This window comes from Perissodus microlepis, chromosome 4 (assembly GCF_051167445.1).
Source record: "Perissodus microlepis isolate ML-2025 ecotype Zambia chromosome 4, ASM5116744v1, whole genome shotgun sequence".
Taxonomy (NCBI): Eukaryota; Metazoa; Chordata; class Actinopteri; order Cichliformes; family Cichlidae; genus Perissodus; species Perissodus microlepis.
This window is the reverse complement of record NC_140464.1, coordinates 22,584,404-22,609,081: the sequence shown is the minus strand read 5'-3', so window position 1 is coordinate 22,609,081 and position 24,678 is coordinate 22,584,404. Positions and strand designations below refer to the sequence as shown.

At 40.2% G+C, this 24,678-nt stretch overlaps 3 protein-coding genes across 3 annotated transcripts; all 3 read left to right on the top strand.

Annotated features, from left to right (window-relative positions):
- The first annotated feature begins 913 nt into the window (after positions 1–913).
- On the top strand, positions 914–14,561 carry sp100.1 (SP110 nuclear body protein, tandem duplicate 1). Its single transcript, XM_084926496.1, has 16 exons — positions 914–1,057; positions 2,570–2,735; positions 3,119–3,328; positions 4,525–4,644; positions 4,849–4,982; positions 5,076–5,120; positions 6,659–6,698; positions 7,329–7,391; positions 7,485–7,607; positions 7,827–7,963; positions 8,579–8,647; positions 9,851–9,987; positions 11,984–12,095; positions 12,197–12,271; positions 13,025–13,168; positions 13,851–14,561. The coding sequence occupies exons 1-16, from the start codon at positions 914–916 to the stop codon at positions 13,938–13,940; spliced, it is 1,809 nt and encodes a 602-aa protein (XP_084782622.1). The 3' UTR covers positions 13,941–14,561.
- Positions 14,562–14,789: 228 nt separating this feature from the next.
- On the top strand, positions 14,790–20,371 carry LOC146388920 (uncharacterized). Its single transcript, XM_084926495.1, has 4 exons — positions 14,790–15,284; positions 15,422–15,490; positions 17,748–18,040; positions 19,226–20,371. Exons 1-4 carry the CDS (start codon positions 15,065–15,067, stop codon positions 20,105–20,107), a joined length of 1,464 nt encoding a protein of 487 aa, XP_084782621.1. The 5' UTR covers positions 14,790–15,064; the 3' UTR covers positions 20,108–20,371.
- Positions 20,372–21,588: 1,217 nt separating this feature from the next.
- Positions 21,589–24,552, top strand: LOC146388919 (GTPase IMAP family member 7-like). Its single transcript, XM_084926492.1, has 2 exons — positions 21,589–21,954; positions 23,590–24,552. The coding sequence occupies exons 1-2, from the start codon at positions 21,897–21,899 to the stop codon at positions 24,543–24,545; spliced, it is 1,014 nt and encodes a 337-aa protein (XP_084782618.1). The 5' UTR covers positions 21,589–21,896; the 3' UTR covers positions 24,546–24,552.
- Positions 24,553–24,678: the final 126 nt, after the last annotated feature.

Sequence of the window (24,678 nt, the reverse complement as noted above, 5' to 3'; positions counted from 1 at the left end):
TGCAGGAATTATTTTCATATACAAATACAAACCAACTATGAAATTATTGATTTATTTTATGTTGTTGTTACTGGAAAAGAAAAAAATGTGACATGTCCTCGTGCTGTTTTTGCACTAGATTAGTGACGTATGTTCTGTGCAGATGACTTCGCTGACCGGAGCCGTGCTAGTGAAATGCTCTCCTCTCTATGACGTTATGCTCATTTCTGTCTCCCTGCTGAAATAATGCCCCAAGCGGGAGCGCGCATAGCGCAGAAAGCACTGAACATATTTGGGCCGAGCTGTTTACAACCATGACATGAATGCTCATTGTTTTATCAAAGAGGCTGTTGAATTTCGCACTGTTACTCACTGTGGGCGACCTTAATGAATCCCCCTTTTGTCTCTTTGTGTCAGACGCTCAGGAATGAGTTTGATTTGTTTCGCCCACAGACTGTAAGTCTCAGGTCTACTTTAAAAATAAGCATGGCTATAATTTAAAGGGGGGATAATAAATCTCAGCAATGCGCACGGTCTGCAGTTTTTGGTGAGCCGACAGAAGAGCTCTAGAAAAAGGTTTCACTTTCCAAACGTCACTGAGAGGAGGAACCGAGAAACCAGTATTCGGCTTTCCCAGATCAGACACTTTGACCCGTAGAGGGAAAACTTCCGCTTATGTCTGCATCTACTCAACATTGTGATTTTTTGTTTTACATAAACTTGGATTGAGTTTCACTGTGCGCGCATGTAAACGGTGGAGCAGGGTGAGGAGACCTGTGAGGAGTTAATTGTTACCTGTTAAACGGCACAAGGTCCACGAATGCAGCGCTTTATTTCTGTGCTGCAGCTCTAATATCACATCTGGATGATAAGTGAGTGCGATCTCTTGGCAACTGGCACAGTTTTGTAGAAAAGTAGGGAGAACAGACAATAGATGGATCCGCTGGATTTCCTGGAATTGGAGGAAATGCTGCGCTTTTTACACTGCAATAAAACAGAAATTTCTTGCATGGAAAACCCGGTCATCTTCCTCTGCAAGCTCAAGGATTACAACCTGATCCCGGAAGACCGTTTCAAGGTGAGGAGCTCAAGTGGAAAGGTTACGCATTTGTTATCAACCTCGTTACAGTCATTTCAGGCGAGTGCTATTTGAATAGGGCGTTAATGAGAGAGCGGGAAGTGAATAGCGGAAGTGATACATGAGTACATCAGAGTTGTTGGTACACAGGAAGCGTCGATTTCAAACAAGGGAAATACGGCGAACTGACCCCAAAAAGCTGATTCTGTTTATCTGGACGTAACAACTTCTTCAGTCTCAGCTGACTGCAGGTTTTCTCAACCTTAGTAGCCTACCTTTGCCTGACTGAGACTAGCAACACGGAATGAACAGAATCAGCTTTTTGGGATTTACTTACCGGATGATTGAGCATCAAGACACTGCGAATTGACATTCGCCTGTAACTCACACTGCTGTTTACTAAAAAAGAAGGCATTTTCCACAACCAGAGGCAGTTTTTAAAAACAGATTAAAATGAAATAAAATCTGTAGTCTGGAAAAGTCTTAATTCACGCGTCGTTTTTCCAAATTTTGCGGGGAAAATGGAAAATAAGTTTGTAGATTTATTTGAATGTGCAAACATAAAAGGAAATACACCGAGTATAACGGTCAAGATGATCAATAATGTTGACGTCCAGGGTCTGGGGAGGCCAATCCACGACTAACAGTGTTCCACTGTGTGTTTTTCTATCCAGGTACGCTTTTACTGCACTGACAGTGTGTTCGGGATCATTATCATCCTGAAAAATGAAGCCATAGTAATTCCATCAATTTTGGCAAGACTGCAAACACCACTGACTGAAATGTTTTTCCCAAACTATAGTTTTTCAGGTTCATCTGCTGTAGATAGTTCTTTAGACCTGCTGCTTCCTTTATTTTCTTCCACTTGGTCAGTTTTGTCAAATCTTTTAAGGACATATTGCACAGCACAATTTAAAATTAGTTCTTTGCTAAGTTTTCTGTTGTGTACAGACATAACTCTGCTTCATCCCTTGAGTTAGGTGGATTTTTTTATGCTTGAATGATTCATGGGTCAGTGTTAAGTGGCTTAACAAATAATAAAAGCATTCCTCTGAAAAAGGTCAGATGCAAGAACTGGAATGAAAATTAGCAAGAAAGGAGGCAATGTCCAAAGTAAAACTTTATAATTTTTGAAACTATTGATCAAGGCCAGTTAAAAAAAAAAAACAAGAAAGACCATCTCCTTGGAAATAAAATATAAAGTAATGAAAGGTGGGTCACAATTTTTGCACAGTACTCCACCTTACGTAAATATAGTTCCCCATTGTGACGCAAAAAACACCAGCTTATTCAGAGAAGGAAACGCCCTCTCCTATAATACGCCCTCACATATAATCAATCCAATCACCATTATTGGAGTGGCAAACATAAACATCATACTTTTTTCATACCTTCTGTTTTAGAGGGGCAGTTTTTTCTAAATCTACTATCATAGACACTTTGTGAAAAGGACAGTATGTTGGTATTTACTTAAACAGCTCAATAATAATTTTCTCGATACTGTGTGTGCAGAAGGTGAGTCGAATGAAGAAAAAAGAGAAGGGTCTTTATGATATCCTGGACTGGTTCGAGGAAAAAAACTCAGAGCACATCAAACTGTTCTGGAAGTGTGCCTTCAAGGAAACTGTCCTGAGCCACAACCCCAAACTGCAAATGCTGCGCAAAAGCCTCATGGACGGTAAGATATTTCTATTTCATGATGCTCTCAATGACTGTATAATAAGTATGTTTGTGTCTCTGACAAGTTAATTGATAAAACAAAGAATTGGCCAAAGAAATCTGAACGGAATAATACGTCATCTACTTTAAGATGAGAGTTTTGTGGTGGCATTAATGCCTTTGCAGGACTAAAAATAATTTGATAGGCTTGTAACCAGTCAAAGAGAACCTGTGTCTATGTGAAGACTCATCTTGTAACAGCTAATATGTTGTAATTTAGACTATATAAAACCTTTTTGGCAAGTGGGCGTGCTATGTACTGAGACTTTAAAATTGACCCCTAGAAGTTGTTTGGCCTCTATTAGATATTTATTATGTTCTTGGACTTCAATGTAATTTCAGGGTCTTACCATTTTGACACACAATTGCCTGAGAAAGTTGAAACGGAAGACAACGGTGAAAAGGAAAAAACTGAACATTCAGAAGAAGAGGCGAGGAAAGAAAACTCAGTGAAAAAGAAGAGGAAGAGCATATGTGATGAGGAGGATGAGCAGCCTGGTCCATCAGGCCTGTCTACCTCGGCTCAGAAGAAGTCCAAGAAAATATGTTTCAGTAAGTTACTCCTCACTTACGCTTTACTGTTCTCAGCGTGACTATATGCCAACAGGAGTTATACAGTTAAAAAGACATCTCTAATCCTCTAAACTTTAGCAGCTCTCACTGGGGTAAAGTGCCCTGGTTCTACCCCAGGCCAGACCCAACCAAAAACAAAGCCTCTTCTCTTGAAAAAGAACATGGCAGCATGACTTAGGTTCGAAAGGTTACAAATACATGACTTCTGGAACAATGTCATTTGGATAAATCAGACCAAATGGAGATGTTTGACCATAATGCACATTTAGAGAAAACCGAAACTCACCACATACCAGCTGTCAATCACAGTTGGTATGTGGTGAAGGGACGATCATTTGGTGGACCTGGGCCAGGACTTTGCCATTATTGAGTCGACCATGAACTCCTTCGTATAACAAAGTGTCCTAGAGTCAAATGTGAGACCATCTGTCTGACAGTTAAAGCTTGGCTGAAACTGGGTCATGCAATATGACAATGATCCCAACCACAGCAGCAAATATACAACAGAATGGCTAAAATAGCGGAGCATGAAGGTGTTGCGATGGACTGGTCAAAGTCCAGACCTCAACGTGATTGAAATGTTGGTGTGGTGGGAAATTAAGACAGCTGTGCATAAACAAATGCCCGCAAACCTCAATGAACTGTGGGCTCGAGTTATTCACAGGACTGCATAGAGTTGTGTGAAAACTTGCCGTATGTTCATTACTTTCTCTTTATGTTGGAAGCGGAATTCTTCTCTGATGTTTTGTACAAAGCTACACCATTACAGCTCCTCTACTCCATCTGAGTAAATAGTGTTATAGCAGGTGGAGAATACCACATTAATCAAGCTCTACATTAACCTTCAGTGGACCAACTTCACCTGCAAAGAACTGAGGTCCCTTAAAAAGGAACTCTGGTTCTTCCAATCATTCTCCTGAATCCGTGGAAAGGTACCTCCCAAGTGGTCAGTATGAACCGGAACATGTTTGACTCCCTGCCAAGATGGATACAGGCCTCACTCAGTTCTATAAAACTGGAGCATAGCTACAGCCCCTCTTGCTTCTACACCTGCAGCGTTCACTGCAAGATGTCTGAGGGAATGTGGTCATAAGTCTTTTCCAAAGCCACAACATGTATATTGACTACACTGCAGCATGTTTGAATCGGCATTTATAAAATTTTGTATTTCTCAGCTCCTCCCATGAAGAAGGGAGAGAAGGGTGAAATTTGGACCTGGCCCCTCTACAAGTCCCAGCTGCCTGTGACGTGCGGACAGGTGACGGGAACGCTACAACGTGACAAACTGGCTAAAGGTCAGATAAGCAAAGTCTTTTCATTGTTACATTGCAGTCTACTGTAGCTGCATGTTCTTTGTTCAACAGCTGTGAAATAATAGAAAAATGTACAAGCTAGAAAAAGCGGCAGTTGGGAGATAACAAGAGATCATTTATGACTGAGATTTAAACTCTGTGTGTGTAAAACATTTCTTTGAATTCCTCCTCTTCTGCATCTCTTAGGAGAGAAGTGCATTCTGGCTAATAAGCAGTGGTTTGCTCCAGGTGAGTTTGAGAGGTTTGCAGGAAAGCAGAGCTGCAAGAACTGGAAGCTGAGCATTCGATGTGGGGGGACGCCGCTGGGAAAACTTATAAAGGTTTGTCAAAAAGAAAATCTGAACTTATTTGATCAATGTTCCGGCAGTTTCCAGTGTGAATTTCACTTATTTTGTTTTTGTCATTTTTCACAGGAGGGTCACCTGAAAACTGTGGCCTACAAAGGAGGAAATAAAAAAGTAAAAACAGATATATATACTACCACTCAAAAGTTTGAACACACGTTCTCATTTAATGTTTTTCTTTATTTTCATGACTATTTACATTGCAGATTCTCACTGAAGGCATGGAAACTATGAATGAACACGTGAAATTATGTAGTAAACAAAAAAGTGTGAAATTACTCAAAGCTTGTTTTATAATTTATTTTAATCTTTGTGCTTTGCACACTCTTGGCATTCTCTCTATGAGCTTCATGAGGTCGTCACCTGAAATGGTTTTCTAACAGTCTTGAAGGAGTTCCCAGAGATGCTGAGTGCTTGTTGGCCCTTTTGCCTTCACTCTGCGCTCCATCTCATCCCAAACCATCTGGATTGGGTTTAGGTCAGGTGACTGTGGAGACCAGGCCATCTGGTGCAGCACTCCATCATTCTTGTCAAATGGCCCTTACACATCCTGGAGGTGTATTTGGGGTCATTGTCCTGTTAAAGAAAAAGTTATGGTCCAACTAAACGCAAACCAGATGGGATGGCATGTCGCTGTATGATGCTGTAGCAGCTATGCTGGTTCAATGTGTCTTAAATTTTGAATAAATCCCCAACAGCGTCACCAGCAAAGCCCCCCCCCCACACCATCACACCTCCTCCATGTTTCAAAGTGGGAACCATGCATGTAGAGACCATCCGTTCACCATTTCTGCATCGCACAAAGACATGGCGGGTGGAATCAAAGATCCCAAAATTGGACTCATCAGACCAAAGCACAGATTTCCACTGGTCTAATGTCCACTCCTTGTGTTTCTTGGCCCAAACAATCTCTTCTGCTTGTTGATTTTCCTTAGTAGTAGTTTCTTAGCAGCTATTTGACCATAAAGGCCTGATTAATGTAGTCTCTGAACAGCTGATGTAGAGATGTCTCTGCTACTGGAACTCTGTGTGGTATTAATCTGGGCTCTAATTTGTGATGCTGGTGACTCGGATGAATTTATCCTCAGCAGCAGAGGTGACTCTTGGGCATCCTTTCCTGGGGCGGTCCTCATGTGAGCAACTTTCATCGTAGCACTTGATGGTTTTTGTGACTGCTCTTGGGGACACTGCCATAATATCAGTTCTAACAGTTGTCAAATAGGGCTGTCAGCTGTGTACCAACCTGACTTCTGCACAACACAACTGATCCACAAATGAACCCTGACAAGTCACACCTGTGAAATGAAAACCATTTCAGGTGACTCGATCATGAAGCTCATTGAGAGAAGGCCAAAGGTTTGCAATGCTGTCAACAAAGCAAAGGGTGGCTACTTTGAGGAATCTAAAATAGAAATCATATTTAGACTTATTTATCTTTTTTCTTTGCTACATAATCCCATTGATCTTGCTTCATATATTTGATGTCTTCAGTTTGTATCTATGATGTAGAAAGTAGTAAAAGTAAAGAAAAACCATTACATGAAAAGTGTGTATCCAGATTTTGACTGGTAGAGTATTTCTTACTCAGAAGTAAATTAGTTTGTTTTATTTTTTTTCTAATCTAAGCCACATTCTTCTTTTTTTGCTGCTAGGCTAAGAAAAAATTGTTCTCACTCGAAGAAGCAACCACAGGTTTGTTCTATTACTGCAAAAACACCGATTTTTATCAAACTCGAGTGTTCCTAACAGCATATAAGCCCACTTTCCCACTAGCTGTTACAAGAGCTTCTGTTATCTCACATTAAATATTAAAGCATTTAAAACTAATGGCATCAATTGAGGCAGGCAGGCACTGCAGATATTTATAACCCCCCCCCCCCCCCCCCCCCCCCCTTTATGCTCCAGTATAATAGAAATAGAGCAGAACAGGAAAAGCCCAACGAACTGAAGTCAAAACAATTTTATTTGTGTATCCTTATATCAGAAAACTGAAATTTGCCTCAAGGAGCTTCCAATCTGTACAGAAAACAACATTGTTTCTCCTTAGACCCTCAACTTGGATGAGGAACAGCTACCATTAAGATCCAAAATGAAAAACAAGAATATTAATGGGTGAAGGCATACAGCCGCGAGGCAGTGATTCTAGTTTCTCTCTGAGCATAATGATTGTCACTAAAATCTTTTCTCCCATTCTATTAATATTGTGCACATATTTATATTCATAAAACTCTGAATTTAAAATATACATGTGTAAGACAAACATGCACAGGCAAGGCAAGCTTTTTTCCCGCTTGTTTTCATGGATAAAATCCTCTTTTTTAGAGTCGGAGAAAGAAGAAGATGACGAGGAAGACCAGGATTCATCAAGCGATAAAACCACCACAGGTGCTGGTTTCTACAGTGTAATATTTATGATGGAAGCTCTTTTAGTTACGCATGGTTGTGTTACGTATTATCTTCATAACGTGTCTGTTTTAGATGAAGAAGAGGCAGAAGAGCAGACGGTGCCGCAGCCAGAGGCTGGTCTTTCCAACACCAAAGTGTTCAAAGTTACATGTGGTGGTTTAGCTGGGACGTTACACAAAAAACGTTTTGCATCAGGTATCTTAAAAAAAGAAAGTACTGTGATACAGATACAGTCATTTGAAAAAAGTTTAAACAGTTCTTTAAAAAAACAAAGTACACTCTGATTACTTCCATTGGAATTAAGAGGATAAGTAGCATCCAGGTGCTGCTAAATGCTACTTTGAATTGAATTAAATGGAAAGATTTTAGTTAAGCTGAGGGAATTTTCTTCTCAAAATGTTTTTCCCCCACCAGGGACACTTGGCAAGAGTATTCGTACTGAGACAAGCTGGATGACCCCAGTGGACTTTTGTAAGGAATCTGGTCTGACAAATGTTTCCTGGAAGAAAGACATCAGATGGGATGGAAAACCTCTGAGTGCTCTCATGGAGGTGTGTTTACACTGCAGGTTCCTAGTTCACTGCAACTTATCTCTACGCCTTTGGGTATTTTTGTGAGGTACTCTGTGAGAGTGAGGGAGGAAAATTACACTCCAAGATTACAATCTTTACATTTTCACTCGTATTTATTTGCGGTCATCAATCTTCAAGCAGTTAATATGGTAAAAAAAATATATATATATCCAAATGCAGAAAGCTAACATGTGGTGACATTTTGATGAACAACCACAGTTAGCCCTAAGCACACACCAAATGCACATCAATGTTTCAGCACCGTACAGCAGAACCAAAGACTCTTCTGTTACTATTAACACCAGCTATAGAGAATGAACAAGTAATAAAGAATATAAAGACAATTAGGGGCTATTTCAGGAAAAATGAATTGGGTCAGTGCCAGTTTGGTTTTGTAGGATCTTTTTGAATTATAACTTTGAAGTTGCCACTCGTGCCCAAAAAATTACAGGACTTTTGCATGAAACTGTGTCTCACCTGTAAACCCAATAGCAACTTTAGTCTGGAGGCAATATGAGCGTTACAAGCTTTGTTAAACCAAAAGTGAGAACTTATGATTGAAAAATGAATACATTGTTACTTTGTCTCTTTCAGGCAGAGATCTTGAAGATCCATTCCCTTCTGTGTGCTTGCCATCTGTGTAAACCAGATCCTAAAGACCTGGTAAGTTTCAGACAAGTGGCATTTCCTCGTGCTACACTGGTTTGAAAAATACTTTCTTGCACAATGCTGTTTTTTCTAAATAGTACAAAATCTGTCTCTCTAAATCTGTGGTATAATTCCACAAACAAGAAACTTTTTTCCTCTCTCAGTTGTCTTGTTCTGGTGCAGAAATATGCGATTCCAACCCCAATTTAGAGTTTAGTTGTATTTGTAGCCTAACATCACATACAGCAGTGGGACTCCTTCTCTTTCTGACAGCAATGGATATTCTCTGCCCTCGGTCACTTTACTGTACATTCAGTGGGTCAGACCAGACATTTACTTGTTGCTTTTAACAGAGCACAACTTTGTAAAAAAATGCTTGCAAATGGATTAAAGTCTAAAAATTAAGACCTTTCTACATTTCCACACCAACGCTGACCAGAGGAGCACGCAGACATCTCCAAAATACCTTTGGGTTTTTCATTATTCACTCTGCTGTGCAATTTCACATCCATCAGAGACTGAAGGGCCTTAAAAATGGACTTTACGTGGCAAAGCCTTTACCGCATTAAACGAAAAATCTGTGACAGGTCAGATTAATGAGTCTGACCAATAATGGATTCAACCTAATCCTGGTTTTGACAAAACTTTAATAGCAGCTGAAGCTTGATGCAGCCGATTGCAGTAGTCCCTTCCTCTGAGTTTTTTATATACCTACAGATCAATCCATGAGTGCTTCCAAAGAAAGAGAGCTCATTTACCAACAAGGCACAGCAGAGGTGGATTAAATTCTACAGGATTAATAAAAAAGTAAAAGACAGTGAGTCTCATCTTCACTTCAGATAGATCTGCAGTTACACTGTCACTACGCAGATGAAAAATAATTTGTTATGAAGCCATCACTCTCCATTACAATACTTAAGATATTTAATTTAGCTATTAGTAAAAGTCTGATCTCACCTACTGGCTGAAATCTACTAAAGTGTTTATGATTATGCATTACTGTAACCACACGTGAGATGTGGCCTCTCAAAAGTAACAGTAATAACATGCCTATTGTCAATGTGTGCTGTGGCTGTGCTGTGTTCTTAATTTATAGATGGCAGTTACAAGTTACCGTTTGATGAAGTCAGCTATTTTACATCTCCTGGGTCTGAAAGGCGCTTTGGAGCAGTTTTGTGTACAAACAGATTTTCTGTGATTTATTGTCTGTGTTGCCAGGAGAATGAGAAAAATGATGATGACTGTTGCATCTGTAAAAACGAAGAAGAAGACCAAGAGCTGGTAGTGTGCGAGGGATGCCCACGATCCTTCCACCAGAAATGCCACCTGCCACACGTGGACGACATCATTCTGAAGTGAGCCTTACTGGGAGAGCAGCCATTTAAAAAAGATTTTTTAAATCAGCTGTTTCTCTTTTGTCCTTTTGTATGTTTTGCTTGAGTCTCTTATATTTTAAACCTGCATGAATTTGTCGTATCAACACAGAATGCATTGGCAGGAAAGAAACCTAATCAGCTTTAACAGGGTGAAAGAAATGCTCCCATTATACAGTCCTGCAACTGAACTGAACTCAGCATTTTAAAGCAGCGCTAATGAATATCCCTACAGTTCTGTGCAAAAGTCTCGAGTCACTTCTCATTTCTGTATGATTTGCTTTCAATGAACCAGACTTTCTTGTAATATTTTAAATTGGCCTGGAGCAACAGTTTTCCAGGTTTACTGAAGAATCCACACTAAACAAAGGGAAAATGGGGGAAAGGCTGAGGTATGCCAGTTTACACAAGAACTGGATTGAAATTTAGTGGCAAAAAGTCTTATATAATAATGTCATTGATATTTTTGGTCCAAATCGTTGTCATATTTATGGAGGAGGATGAGAGGGTCCAACACTGATTCTACAGCTAAATGTAAAACATGGTGGAGGCTCTGGGGATGCAGTTCATCCAGTGGTGCTGGGAATCTTGTGAAAATGAGGAATTATAAACACAAAAAAGTACGGTCAGATGGAATCTGGAAAGCATCTCATCAGGAGCAGCATCATTTTTCAGCATGACAGTGATCACAAACACACTGCCAATGCAGTAAAAGCATACCTGAATAAAAAACAAAACAAAACAAAAAAACACACACACAGTGGAACACTGTCTGTCATGGATTGGCCTCCCCAGAGCTCGGACTTCAACATTAGTGAAGCAGTGTGTGATCAGCTTGACAGAAAACCGAATTAAAGACAGTCAAAAATTATTCTCCAAATCTCTGCATCTATTTCCCTTTATCCATCCATCCATTCGCTTCCGCTTATCCTTTTCAGGGTCGCGGGGGGTGCTGGAGCCTATCCCAGCTGTCATAGGGCGAGAGGCGGGGTACACCCTGGACAGGTCGCCAGTCTGTCGCAGGGCTAACACACAGGGACAGACAACCATTCACACTCACATTCACTCGCACATTCACACCTAATGGCAATTTGGATTATCCAATTAACCTATCCCCACAAGCTGCATGTCTTTGGACGGTGGGAGGAAGCCGGAGTACCCGGAGTGATCCCACGCAAACACGGGGAGAACATGCAAACTCCACACAGAAAGACTCCGGCCTGATGGTGGAATTGAACTCAGGGCCTTCTTGCTGTGCAGCAACAGTGCTAACCACCGTGCCCTATTTCCCTTTATTTCCCAGAAAAATAATTTTTTGGCTGAAGACTTTTGCACAGTGCTGTCTGTGAACTTCTTAACAATTAAGCAAGTGTAAAATAGCACACTTGCTTAATTGTTTTTCCATCGTTTAAGTAGAAGTACTTTTTCCCAAACAAACTGACAGTCTTATAATGAAAAGACAAAGTTAGGTGCCAGCTGGCAAAGAGAGTGAAGGAGCTAAGGATATTTCCTTCTGGACCTGGTAGATAACAAAACAGGACATTTGCAAATTGACCTGTACCATGAGTCCAAATAAGTGGAGTGTTACTCCAGATCTTCTAGTTCTGTAAACTAAATTCTAGCTCAGCGTTAAATTTTAACATCATTTCATTTGATTTTTGTTTTAATGTTTTTCACCTTCACATTAAAACTGGTACTAGCTAAAGTCAGGTGGACATCATTTTCAGTGTAGTTTCTACTAAAACAACATTTGTGCTGCTATTATCCACGTATATTGTATTGAATTACACACTACTGTATGTGATCCTGGCATACGTTCTGCTTTTTTAAAATGTACCTGTTTTATGTGATAACATGAAGCTAAGACATTCAGCTGTCAGTATGATAAAAATAAAAAGGATATAGCTGATTGAAACAAAAATCAAAAGGGTTTATATTTTTAAGACTGATATATATCTGTGTGTGTATGTGTGTGCAGCGACGACAGCCCCTGGTTGTGCACATTCTGCGTTTTTAGAGCCAATCACGTTTGCCTTGACCAGCTGGAAGTGAACGCAGTGATGTCTCAGCAAATATCTCAACACATGATGGTGAGAATTTTCTCTGTCTACAAGTTTGTCCATGTAACCCTCTAACTACCCGTCTCCCTGTGACATTGCTGTGACCTGCCCCTCTGTTGTTTCATCAACAGCAATGCCAGTATCTCCTCCTGAGTCTGCGCAGTGCTGACGAGGAGCAAATGTTTTCTCCAGACCCAGTGGGCTATGTAAGTATTTTTTAAGCAAGAAATTTTTATTCATTTGAATCAAGTTTTAAAACATTCATAGAAAATAAAGTGCAGTGCACTGAAAACATGAGCTATCTTAGCCTTTGCATATTGGTCACACTTCAGATCATCAGTTAGAGTTTCATATTAGACAACAATAAGCTCAGAAAACGCAAAATGCAGATTTTAAATGATGATTTCATTTATTAAGGCAAAAAAGCAATCCAAACCTACCTGGCCCTGTGTGAAAAGTAACCGCTCTCCCTTGTTAAATCAGTAACTAACCAGTTCAGCTTCACTGGCAGCACCAAGGACTAATTGCTGGTAGACCTGTCGAATCAAGAAATCACTTACATAGAACCTGTCTGAAAGAGAAAAGTAGGAAAAATGATCTCAAAAAGCAAAACATCCTACGATCTAAAGAAACGGATGAGAAACAAAGTCATCGACATTGATCAGTCTGTGTTACAAAGCAATTTTAAAGCTTTGGGACTCAAGCAAACCATTGTGAGAATCATTATCCACAAATTGAAAATTTGGAACAGTAGTGAACCTGAATTCTGCATTTAAAAACAGCATTTTGTATTATCTTTTCCTAAAATTAAAATTAGCTTTGATGTAAAACATGTAAGTGTACCAAGTTTGCAAAAAGCTAAGAAGTCAGGAAGGGGGCGAATACTTTTTCACAGCACTGTATGTGTAAAACTCTGACTAGAATACTCTGGTTTTCTGGATGTCTGCTTTCACCCACAGCTGGCAAACTACAACACTTCTATCAAGAGTCCGATGTGGCTGGGCAAAGTAACAGAGAAACTCCAGCAGAAACAGTATCAAACTGTCGGCGAGTTTGTTTCTGATATCCAGCTTATTTTTGCCAACTGTGCGACATTCAACCGGGTAAGAAACTCTTAGTGAAAGTGTGATAATAGCATTCAGTGCTCTCAATAGTCTATTAAGTGCTTGTTTTTATTTTTTTATATGATTTTAAAAGGTTTGCATCTGCATGTAAAAAAGAAGAATTAGATTACATTCACTGAGAGTTTTGGAAACTTCAATTACACCTTATCCTGACAAAAAATCTGATTCTGTATCTCCTTTGGGACTTGGGACTCCGTGTGTTGTGTTGTTAAATGTTTGCAGGACTTTAAGCTTTCACTTTCTTCTGACTGCCATTCAAAGTTTAGTCAAATTGCCTTATTCAGCTTTTACAAGGCATAATCAAAAACAACTACCATCCATTTCACCTTTGCTTCCATGTAGTGCTTCTTCTGCATTTGGGTCCCTGGGGGTCCTGGTCTGACCAGTTTCATGGGTACCTGCAATTTCACAGTGGATCTCAAATAGAAAACTTTTGTCTTACTGTCTTTTATTCTCAGTTCTGCTGGAGGTCTCTTCCTGTTAAAAGGGAGTTCTTCCTTCCCACCACCGCCAAGTGTTTGCTCATTGTTTTTTTCCCCCTCAATTACTGTAGGTTCTTAAAAGTGCATTGACACATCTGTTGGATTACAAACACAACTTTTTTAAACAGAATAGAAGTTTTGAAAATAACATAATGACAATCGCTGTTTTTCTTTTTCAGGGAAATCCAGAAATCCTTGCCATCGGCAACCAACTGAGGGAGTTATTTGACAGCGAGTTTAAGAAGGCTTTCAACATCCAAGATCAGTGACTTCGAACCAGTGTGACAGTTTTTAACACTTCAAAGCTGAGAAAACAATCAAAAACGGGTGTTACAGTGATGGCACTGTAGCAAAATGTAACTAGATATCAGTGTTTGCACACAGTATGAATGTCAAATACAGTATACTCTGTGTTCATGTGCTGGCAACTAATGGAAAAGCTATTATTGGATAATCCTCATCATAGTACAACCCATTACAGTATAATATTAAATAGAGTAGTTCCATAGTGTGCGTTGTTTACATATAAAATGCACACTGAAAACAAAGACAAATGTCTAAAGGGGAATTGTAATAATGTTTTTCTCCAGGTTTGTGCAGTGAAACCAAAAACAGCTCTAGTCCTATTTAAAAGTCAAGTTAAAATTATCATTATATATATATATATGTATATATTGCTCCCAGTTTCATTTGTTTGCCCTAACTTTGTTTCACATATAACTGATGTTGTATATACCATTAAAATCTGAATCTGTTGGTCCAAAGAGGACTATTGTCACTACAGTACAATTTATTTTTACTGTTATCTGTAACATGTGGGGTTTTTTTTAATAAAATGTTTGTTGGTGTACAGAAATAATACAGAAAAGAATAAAATGCCTTTTTTCTTCCTCGTTTAGTATTATTTATTTTAATTTATTAATATTTATTATTATTAATGCAATAAAACGTGCAGAATTTTGCCCTACGTTGGCACGTTGACAGCTAAATCTGGATTATTTTTTCTTATTTTGAAAATTATTTTTTGGTTTTTTGTTACTAAACATGTGCCAAACGTGCGGTCAGCTGACGTCACCGTCACGGTTGCCAGCAGCAAATCCTTGCTGAGAGCTGCGCAGCCGCTCTGCGCATCCGTCGGCTGAGCTGAGGTGGTCAGCGCAGCCATTTCCGTGCCCCTCACGGAAAAACATGCAGGGGGTGGCATTTGTCCATCACGCGCACAGCTAAATCAGTCATGACTTTGGCTGCACGACTTCACGCTGAAGTCTGCATCATCGATTAACAGCCGAGATCTCCAAACTTTCTCCTCAATTCAACGCCTGCGCAGACAATACAAGCTCTCTCCCTTCAGCTCCTGCTCCTTTTCCCTTTTTTTTCTGTTTCTGTGTCAGCCATGGAGGGAGATCTGCAAGGAGGCAGCAACCACGTCGCAGCGCTGCATGTGAAAACTGAAGCGGTGGATGAAAATGCATCTGCGCTGGTTTTGGGCAGGCAGGAGTCGCCTGCGCCCTGCGGAGATACCGCATGCAGAGGAGGAGGAGGGGAACAGACTGCAGAGGAGCTGGCTGACACAGAGCTGCAAGCTGCCACGACAACTACTCCTGTACTACTGTGTGAGTGCTCACCTGAGATGATTTATGGCCATTCGGCCTCGTTTATTTGCTTCCTTTTTTGTTTTGTTTTTTTAATGGCCACTCAGAATCTGTTGCTTTTCAGTAGATTATGTAGCTTTTATCTGCTCTGTCATCAGACCCTGTTAGCACAGAGCGGTTCTTCACCACATCTGGGGATGGAAAAACATACCTGAAGATAGCTCCAGGTAAGTAAGATTCAAAGTGAGAGGAGAGCACCAGCAAGAATGTAACAAAACACATAACCTGACTGACTGAAGTCTTTCTGGCAGAAGTAATAACTGGCAACACTTGGATACATTAACCTCTTTTAATAATTCATATAAAATGATGATATGGAATGATGTATCCGCACATATACACATTAAATCTCATGACTGTTAAAAGGAATTTAACCTAAAAATTCAAACATGTCATTTTTTAATCATTTGCATAAAAATGCTATTACACAGGGTGCATCGAAAAGAAAAGGCTATACTTTTATGCAAGTAATAGCTGAATATAAACTTACAGTGTGTACAAGTGCTCAATAAGTCCCCCCGTGGATACACAGCATATGTCAAACTCATCCCAAGAGCATGTCTGGAGTCACTGCAGCCAGTATGTGTTTCTTTAGGTGAATGATTGTGGAATTAAAGAATTTTGAAATCGGATGCTGGTCTGGAGGTGGGCATATTAAGCCCTTGTCAACATTGTAAATTTTGTGTGTATAACTGTACATTCGCTCATGCATTTTAAAATTTACTGGAAGCTTCTATGTCTAATAGTTAAAAAAACATATAGCCTTCTGAAATTAGATGATTCTTTTTGATACACCATGTATTTTGTGCCTATTTCACACACCTGAAAAAGTCCACAAAAACTAGGGTTCAAGTCTTAGCCATTCAGTTCTTATACTTCACAATTAATAAACTTTCTGCATCACTGGATTGTGTGTGTTTTGATCAGACTTGATGGGCGTCTGTTGGGGTGTTTGATAGCTCATCAAATGTTGCTAAATTCTGACTCTGGCTGTTGAAACTCACCCCCGCACACGTCAAACCAACGACAAGAGGGAAAACAGAAATGTTGAAAATCTCTCATTAGAAATTACAGATACAGAAAATGCAGTTTTTCTGTATCTGTAAATACAGTTGTGGTCATAGGTTTACATCCACTCATCAACCTACACAGGATCAAACATTACATATGGGCTCAAATATTTACACACACCCCCACTAATGTCTCTTTGCAATTTGCACCTCGACCAGCATCAACAAGCTTCTGACATAATTCTGGCTGGATATTTGACCAGTCTTCTTTGCAGAATTGGTAGAATTCATTTAAATCAGTTGGTTTCGTGGCACAGACTCAGCTTCTAAGTGTTGTCCACAGATGTTCAGCAGGGTTGAGGTCGGGGCTCCCAGAAGCTTAATGTTTGTCTACTGTATCTATTCCAAAACCAGTTTATCTGTGTGCCTGGGATCATTGTCCAGTTGGAACATCCAGCTGGGTCCAAGTTTCAACTGTATGTTCAAACAGAACTGGAGATTCTATTTTCAAGTTTTACCTCAAATCCTGATTTACCCCTGGTAGCAAAACAGCCCCAGAGTAAGAATCTACCAGCACCATGCTTGACAGCTAGCACAGTGCTCTTAGATTTCAAAGCCTCACCTTTACTCCTCCAAACATACCTGATTGTGGCTCAATCTTTGTCTCGTCTGGCAACGAAGCTTTTCTCCAGAAGACATTTGGATTGTCCATGTGGGCAGCTGCAAATTTCAGATAAGCTTGAAGGTGCTGATTTTTGACCAGATGCTTTTATCTTGGTCAGCACCCTCTCAGTCCATGGCAATGTAAAACTCGTTTCACTGTGGACAGTGATGCTGGTGTGTGAGCACTGGTTGTTCCTGGATTGTTCCTAAACATCCTGACCACTTTTCTCTCATTTGAGGGTGACAGTTTGGGTCTTTTTCCAGACCTTAGCAAAGTGCTGACACATCCAAATAACTCACACTTATGTACAGTATTTGGTATCTGTACATAACTGTCTTGTATTGTTCAAACCTGTGAGTGCTATTAAACAAATCCTTTTCATGACGGCAAAGAGAAACTACCAGTTATAGTCAATCACTAATAGCCTTCTCAAGTTTAAAGGCTTTATAGAATTTCCACTTATTAAAAGAATTAATTGAGTATATTTATATATTTGCACCTGTATGTTTACTACTGACTGTGTGTTTTAGATAAAATTCAAAATAAATTCAATCTTGTGCAGTAAGTCTACCCTGGAAAAAGAGCAGTTCAAAGAAATCATTAAAATTCCAGAATTACCAGGATATTCCCGCCCATGATGAGTGGATCTAAACGTTTGATAACAACTGTATGTATATAAGATTTTCCCCAGTTTAACCCATTTATCTTACATATGAAGTGACACCACAAGTGGCTTTCTTTCTCTCCCAGCTTCAGTAATGCCCCCTGCTCCTTCCGAGAAGACGCTTTGCTCTGGCTCGGATTTCTCTTCCAAAGCCGTTCTGTGTCTGATTGAGGCCGTCGGGCGTCGCTGGGGTCTCTATGAGACTCGGGAACGCTCGCAGCTCTTCCAGAGTGTCCAAGAGGAGATGGCCTCCAAGGGGCACATACTGCCTGTTGAGAAAATCCGTCGCAAGTGGAACAACCTCATTGTGACATATAAGAGGGTTAAAGACCGCAGCCGGGAGACGGGACATGCTAAGACGTCTTGGGAGTTCTTTGATGTGAGTCTAACGGGAAGACAAACCTGGGGACAAAAAATAGTTGCTGACATTAAGTACTGATTTAAGTAAACCTCACAGCTGGACATAGTTGCTATGAAATTTTTTAGCCCTCTTTCTTTTCTCCTTTTCCTTTTTCAAGTGCTTTAGCATAGTCTGCCTTTGTACACTACACAGTCTACTATAGAGTGAGACGCTTGAAATTTCCAGTTGTAGAAATGTGAATTTCCCCTCAGGACAAATGTAACTGACCTCAAACGCGGCCACCAATAATCATCATCCAGTCAGAGTTCAACAGCTGCACTCTGCATCTGTGGATAATGTGTGTGTGTGTGTGTGTGTGTGTGTGTGTGTGTGTGTATATAAAAATTGTGCAGAAAGAAGAAACGGCTGCTTTATATATTTTGGAAGGTGTGGTCGATGTAGAGTACAGGCCTAGTCTGTCTTACAAAATTCAAAACTCAGGGTTACTGGCTAGAAATCAGAAGCATTCTTCTGCTGTTGGCGATATACCACCAGCCATAACATTATAACCACTTGCCTAATATTGTGTATTTTCCCCTTTTGCTGCCAAAACATCCCTGACCCATCGAAGCATGGGCTCCACTAGACCTCTCAGACAAGGGCACCTTCTGGTCTGTGGCCATGCAGCCCTATGTGCACCAAACTGTGATGCACTGTGAATTCTGACACCTTTCTGTCAGAATTAGTATTAACTTTTTTTTTGCAATTGGAGCTACAGTAGCTCATCTGTTGGATCAGACCACATGGGCCCAGCTTTTGTTCCCCACCTGATCAGTGCTCCTTGGCTGCCCATGACCCTGTCACCCTCCAAATCCTTACTCTTGTGCATTTGAAAAACTGTATCATAAAGAGTGGTTCTGAATTTATACAGTTTTTAATACCATAAGAGAACTGAGTCAATATAGAGATGGAAAGACTTTAAGGACCTCACAGGGTTAAATGATGAATAGTTCTTGTACAGGGATGTTTAATCTGAACAACTGTGAGGAAGTACAGCAGAAATAACTAGGATTATAACATAAAGTAACAAGGTTTAATGTCAGCCTAAGACAGCATACGGTTACATTGTTAACTGGTGTTTGTAAGTCATGGATTACAATGCTGTTTGATGTATTTATTGGTGTACTTTCTCCATATCTTTGTGTGTGTCTTGTTCCACTCTAGTTGATGGACGCCACCCTCTGCGACACCATTGGCACTCAGATCGTCAACAACAAACGAAACAAAGGCGGCAGCACGGTTTCTACACTGCCTGCTCCTTTGGCTAAGATCGCTGCAAAGCCCCTGCAGCTTCCACAGCCGACGTCCACCATCATCCGTCCTAGCAGTGACTTCTCTGCTGTTGCTGGTGGTGGTGGTGTGGACTCAGTAGGTCTGGGCTCCAGTGCTGGCACCGCTGCCAGTACGTCGGTGACTGCAGCGACCATTAGCTCAACTAATGCTCCAGACCTCAAGCCCCTGATCGTCCTCAATGGTGACATTGTTACTACTAGTATTCACCCAGCCACCATTGTGCCGGCTCCTTCTTTTATCACCTCACCTTGTTTTACAGAAACAGCCACCACATCCCCTTCCCTCATCTCAGCCAGCAACACAGACCTCAACACACTGGGCTACACGAGCCGCAAAGCTCCATCCATCTCATCAGGTGTCATCCCTTTTCGCCTGAGTACAACATCGCTCACCCAAAGCCAGAATCTTCTCGGCCTCTCCTCTTCATTCCCCCTCACGTCCTCCTGCCTCACTTCCTCTGCTGCCACCTCTTTGTCTACAACAACTGTGTCTGGAACTGAAGGACAGAACCAGAAGGCGAAAGCGGAGCAAGGCGGCTCCACTTTGTTCCAGGAGATTCTGAAGCGACAGGAGGAGCAGGCCTACCTTGATCGAGTGGCTCGCCGCAGAATTGAAGCCAGAGAGAAGAGGCGCGAGAGGAGGGAGGTGCGAATGTCCGAGTCCCTAGGAAGGATAGCCACGGCCCTGGAGCTGCTCTCCTCCAAACAGGACACAGTCATCGCCCTCCTACAGAGGCTGGCTGATCGGAAATAATCTACGGTGAAAGCCTGGAAAGTAGAATCTCCTGACCTTGTTTTTTCCCCACCTGAGATCCTCCTTATGAAGCTCTCTGCACTATAATGCTACTTTAATGAGCATAATTTAATATAAACGTGAATTTGATGAACTCTTAACTAAATAACAGACAAGCGCAAAGGTGAGTCATTGTTCTGTGCTTTTAAATTGTTGTGCTTTGTAAATATGTTAGTTTGTTTCACTAACATCAAATAAAAAGATTCTTTGGATATGCACCTTAAAGCTGTGGTCATTTGAACACTTTGTCCCCAGATTGAATAAAACAGCAATTAAATACTAAAAAGTTACAATAAACTTTGCATGCAATCAAATCAACCATTAAAATATTATCAAGGCCTAGAAAATCCCCCAAAATTTATTTAATAAAGAATCTTAAATGACAACAAGGTTTTAGCTTCATAAGCAGGGCTCTGAATCATCCCTGTTACTTTTCATTTTTAGGTTTTAACAGGAAATCCTCATGACTGACCTAACAGATAATCTCAGGTTCCATGTAGGCTTGTAGGATGTTAACTGTATGTGTCTTAAAAACAAATGTTATGATCACAGAGTCAACCCTAAAATAAAGTACAAGCCAGTAAGATTAGTTGCATCCTGTTAAACCCTTCAATGAGTCTGAGTCAGCCGATGTTTGATGAGGATTTGGAGACAAAATTCATTTATTCAATTCAAGTCAATTTTATTTATATAATGCCAAATCACAACAACAGTCGCCTCAAGGTGCTTTATTTATTCATTAATGAATGATAAAATGACTGCCACCAAGGCATCATTTGATCTTTGGATAATGATTATACCTTTCAGACAAATGTTGCAGTTAAAAATACAATATCTCATTGAAATGTAGCTGAAAAATGAACCATTTACTTGATGTTCTCTCAAAATACTACATAGGTCCGGTGTAAGTGTAGTTGATTACTTTTCATTGCTGAAAGTAAATACGCACATTTTAAAATATTTTCATTTTACATTTTGTTAAACGGGTGAATTTATCGAAGCTTTATCCCTGATCAGGACGTTTTATGAAGCATTAAAGTATACTGACCACTAGATGGCGCGCTGAGACCGTTCATTGTATTCTTAAATCTTTAAAGCACAATTGTCTTAACACACTTTAGGCGGTTCGTGTGTTAACACACGTGTGTTTTAGTGATATAAAAATCGCAGTATCCTTAAATGTAATAGTTTAATTGTTTCCTCGTTGCATTGCTCCTCAGACTCACCATAAAATACCAACGAATCAAAGTCTACTTCTCAGTCAAAATGAAAGTAATGATATTCTATTTGAAATCATAACTTTATTCCACATTAAGCTGTTATGCAAGAAGTCATCAGATCTTTGATCCCTTGCACAATAAAAGTCTGTCCCATCCAGTGACTCTCTATAAGACGCAGGCAGAGTGCCAAGTTCAGAGGTGTATTTAAAACAGGTTGGGTGGAAATAGTCTTGGCTCGAAACAGGTAGAAAAATAACACCTATGGACATAGGACTGCGGCCGATTGTCGCTGCTGACCTAATTATTCAGCGTATGTGGACTGGACAGTAACTTGGTGGATGCGGGGCACCCAGCAGGTCACGTGACTGTAGAGCCCCACCCTCAGTTTAAAACAGAAAGCACCGAGGAAGCTGTGCTGAAAAAAGTTTCACCTAACAGACTTGCTTTGAGATTCAATCAGGACTGTCAGGCCAGCGAGGACAAGTTAACCGACGTCTACAGTTTTGGTGATACCTTTGTTTTCGTCCACAATGAGCACTCAGGCCGCTGACAGCATACCTGGTCCAGCAGAAAGTGAGCAGGAGCAGGGTCAGTATGAAATATGGAAATGCTGTTGAGTTAAAAGTTTTTAGTTTAATGTTTTTATTCTATTTTTTGTATGTCTGTATGTATTTTTCCCCTGTGGGTGTAGTTGCTGTAGTTACTAACGCAGCATGTTCTTAAGCACGTGTCTACCCTTGTTCAGCTGACACATGTAGAAAGAAAAAGAGAGCAGTGTGAGTCATACTGGTGCTTTAGCTGAGCTGTTGGCTACTGCAGTTTATAGGGCTTGTTTCAGATGTTTGAAGATGGAAGCCAATATATACAATATGACATTACAATGGGGAGAAAACAAAACCAGATAATATAATTAATATGATATGTTAATTTTTTTTTTACAGTACTTTAATAAAAAATAAAATTCCAAAATGGCAGTGACTCTTTTTATCTGCTTTCTTCCTGTAAGTGTGTGTGTGTTTAATTAACACACCTACACCAAGTTAGCCAACAGTGATTTTGAGATGCGTAATTAAGCTACAGTACTGTTAGCCTCTAATGTTCATTTAATGTCTCCATCTCATTCTCGTGCTCCTTATTCCCACTTTTGTAGAGGTCACCTAAGGTCATCCAGCCCCTTTCTTTACTGGTGGTCTAACCTGTGAAAAGGTTGCGAAACATAATGTCAGTATTGGATATTGTTTATCATTATCACACTCTTAAAATTAAAAAACTAGGTTAACATATATTAGTTAGAATAAAGTATGCATTCTGTCAGAGAAAAAAATTATTTGCTGGAGTAATATAATGTTATGAAACATGATAGTTAGTGATCCGCAGCCTTTTCATTTGAGCTAAAAACACTTCATTTAATTATAGGCTGTTTATAAACAGAATACCTTTAACCCACACAAGATGATGCAACAGACCTTAAGACCTTCATTAAGGGCCTGCATAGAAACATTTCCAATGTTTTGGAGATTTTCATCACATGAATGGTTGACCTCTGATGACCTCTAGAAACCTTTATTAATATATTTAAAATGATAGTGGCAGAAAAGAAAATTTTTGCAGCGCAAACGTTTGACACCATTCTTGTTGCATTTGAAGAAGATGGGAGGGGCGTTTTTGAGCAAGTTGCACCTCAATCATAGACTTTCAGTCGCCAACAACAAGACTAAGCTTAAAACCCGGTTCTTTGCCAACAAAGCAAATAATTTTGATAAACTGTACCAGTTCTGCAAAGAAGAGCGGTTAAACATTATGCCACACACTTGTTGATGACTACCAAAAGTTTCTGGTTGAGGTGCAACTTGTTAACAAAAGATTAGTAGGCATCTATTTTCTGAAAAAGTAAGATAAGAAAAAATATTTCAACAGGCATATAAAAACAAAACAAGCCACAAATGGTAACATGAGACAACATACAGTGTATTACTTTACTTTTCTTTTTGTTATATTCATCAACAAATGCTATCCAAAATGCTTTGTATTTGCCACAATGTAACAACATAATAAAAAAGTTCATACTGTTTGTGCCCTGGGATGCAACAGTCTGGGCTAATATGTGAAAGCCACGAATTTCTACAAATAAACAATAATAATATCAGAAGTCAGAATGAAGGGCACAACAACTTTCATGAACTCTGAATAGTGTTTAAAAATGCTTTTTTGTTGGGTTGACAGAGGCGTTGAGGATCATGCTTCTTGGAAAATGTGGTGCAGGCAAGAGCTCGAGTGGGAACACCATCCTCAATAAAAAGGTGTTCAGGTCAGAGATGAAGCTGGGCAGCATCACTGTTCACTGTGAAAAAGAGTCCGGGGTGGTTGGAGATGTACCTGTCGATGTGATTGACACACCTGGGCTTTTCGAGAAGGGAAGCAACAAGGAGGACATCATCCGAGAGATTCTTCAACGCCTGAAACTCCAGGAACCAGGACCGCACGTCTTTGCATATGTTGTTCCTTTAGGAAGGCTGACTCAGGAAGACCAAGACACCCACACGCTGATTGAAGCAAAGTTTGGCCCAAGAGTGTGGGACTACACCATCGTGCTGTTCATCCACGGGGATCGCCTGGAAGACAAAACAATAAACAACATCATTACTGAGAGTGACGAGAACCTCCGCAACTTCATACGCAAGTGTAGCGGTGGCTTCCACGTCTTCAACAACAAAACCCCGGAGGACCAGAAGCAGGTCACAACTTTTATGGAGAAGATCGAGACCCTGGTGGCCCTGAATGGAGGTAGTTACTACAAGACAGAGCTGTATCCTGAGAAGGAGAGGAAAATCAGAAAAAGACAGGAAAGCATCTTTGCAGAGAGACATGAAGAAATCAGCAAAAAGGAGGAATATCTGAGGGAGCATTACAAGAATGAAGAGCTAAAGAAGATGAAGACAAAGCTGTGGAGAGAAGAGGAGGAAAGGGCAAGAAAAGAGGCAGAGGGGGAGTTGGGCAGCAAGTCCTACCTCATGAAGAGCATCCTGTTACTGGCTGTATTGTGTCTACTGTTATGTTGCGATCGTGGGGTAGCAGCTAAATGGCTTTGTGGAATAGGAATCATTTTGATTGTGGTGTCTTTTAAGACATTTCCAATTATTCCAGGAAAAATACCAGGTCTTTCTAAGAAAAAGAAATAGATGTGGTGTTTACTGTGTTAGTGATTTATCATTCAAATGTGTGACAGATGATATATCGAACTGATTTAATTAACAAAAATAATTTTCATACAAATTTTTCTGTCCATAGTTAGAAAATATAGTCATCTGATAT